The following is a 1425-nucleotide window of genomic DNA, read 5'->3' on the forward strand; positions in this document are numbered from 1 at the left end:
TCCCTGTGTAATTTGTGTTGTCAAAACATCGCCGTCTGTCGGGCCCAAGAGGAGTAAACATTTGTTCAGGATGTTGTAACTTGGAGTATTCCGCTGCGTAATCAGCCCGCGTGCCGAAGACGGTTCATTCACGGAGCGCTGTTTGCTGTCCTCGCGGGCCAGTCTGCAGTGGCAGTAATGCATCGTCATCGTAGCCCCGATCTGGTCAAGAGTGAGAGTGGTCGGCAAATGTTAGAGGGAGAAAAAAGGAATAATTCCGCCAGATGGACAGGAAAGGATCGATTTTCTGCTGAAACCTGCCCGAGGGCAGGAACGGGCAGAAAGCTTACGCGTAGACTCTTTCCCTGATGAAAGAAATTTCCCCGCGTCACGGACAACCTTGAGGAACCTTGGGTGTGTCTGCTCGGTTTCCCGCGTCATTATGTAAACAAGACAGCGCTACCGAGCGATCTGGTCGCGCACCAAACTTTCGCTTCTCCGCGTAGGTCGATGCCCAGCCGGTGCCCTCGGGTGTCAAGGTTTCGTTTTCAAAAGAGGAGTGGCTTAGTTCAACCCTATTACACCTGGGCATAAAATTTGCAGTGAAACATGGGCCACTTTCACATGCCCACTACCCTGGCCCCCTGGCGGCGTCCGTGCCAAGCCTCGAGAGGGCGGGTCTCGGAGCGTAGACTTTCACCAATCAGTGCGTCGGACGAGCGCCAATCCAAACCACTTTCTCCGAGCGTCGCCGTCGTTGGTTGTGAAAGAGGATCTAAACCAACGTGTTGGGGCCCGAGGTTGGGGCTGGGGAGCATGGGGAGCCGGGGAGGGAGTGTGGGGGGTGGAGGAAGAGGAGGAGGCGGCCGAACGAACCAGCCATGAGGGAGCACGGCGGCCAAGTTACCGTAGAAGCCGACAAGACTCGGCGGGGAACGGACAGGTTACCCGAGGTGTCCGCGCGATTCAGCTCTCTCAAGTGTTTGCGAGCCATAACAAGAAGAAACATTGTCTGTGGTGCTGAAGAGAGTGTATCATGTGCTAGATCTTTCGTGCTGTGAAGATATCGAAACTTCTACAATGAAGCTGTGAGTATCCGCAGAAATTTGACATATCTGATGCTTTGTAGATGTGACACATTCGCAATTAAGATTCGTATGGGTCATAGGTTCGCATTCCAAAGATTAACATCCTCTTTAAAAACTTACCGAAAAGTTAAGATTAATCAAACATCCTCATCGGAAGCGCCAAAGAGAAATGAGTCCGCGTTTTAGAGGTGAATGGCCACCATCATAATTTCATTCTCATACTAACCGAAACTCGATTCATGTACAGAAAAGTGGCCGCAAGGCTACCGCGCACAGCCTCCTTCCATGGGACGGCATGAGATCGGCAGCTGTCATGCACTCATCTCTGCGCTTGTGCCATGCGGTTTCTGTTTTTCCC

General features: G+C 52.3%; 1 protein-coding gene across 1 annotated transcript in view; it reads left to right on the forward strand.

Annotated features, from left to right (window-relative positions):
• Positions 1–911: 911 nt before the first annotated feature.
• Positions 912–1425, forward strand: part of LOC125044877 (proline-rich protein 36-like) — a 20739-nt gene continuing 20225 nt past the window's right edge. Inside the window, exon 1 of the mRNA XM_047641840.1 lies at positions 912–1067. Coding sequence (XP_047497796.1) covers positions 1060–1067 — 8 coding nt within the window. The 5' untranslated portion in view covers positions 912–1059. The remainder of the gene's footprint in view (positions 1068–1425) is intronic.

Source organism: Penaeus chinensis, chromosome 36, assembly GCF_019202785.1.
Source record: "Penaeus chinensis breed Huanghai No. 1 chromosome 36, ASM1920278v2, whole genome shotgun sequence".
Classification (NCBI taxonomy): domain Eukaryota; kingdom Metazoa; phylum Arthropoda; class Malacostraca; order Decapoda; family Penaeidae; genus Penaeus; species Penaeus chinensis.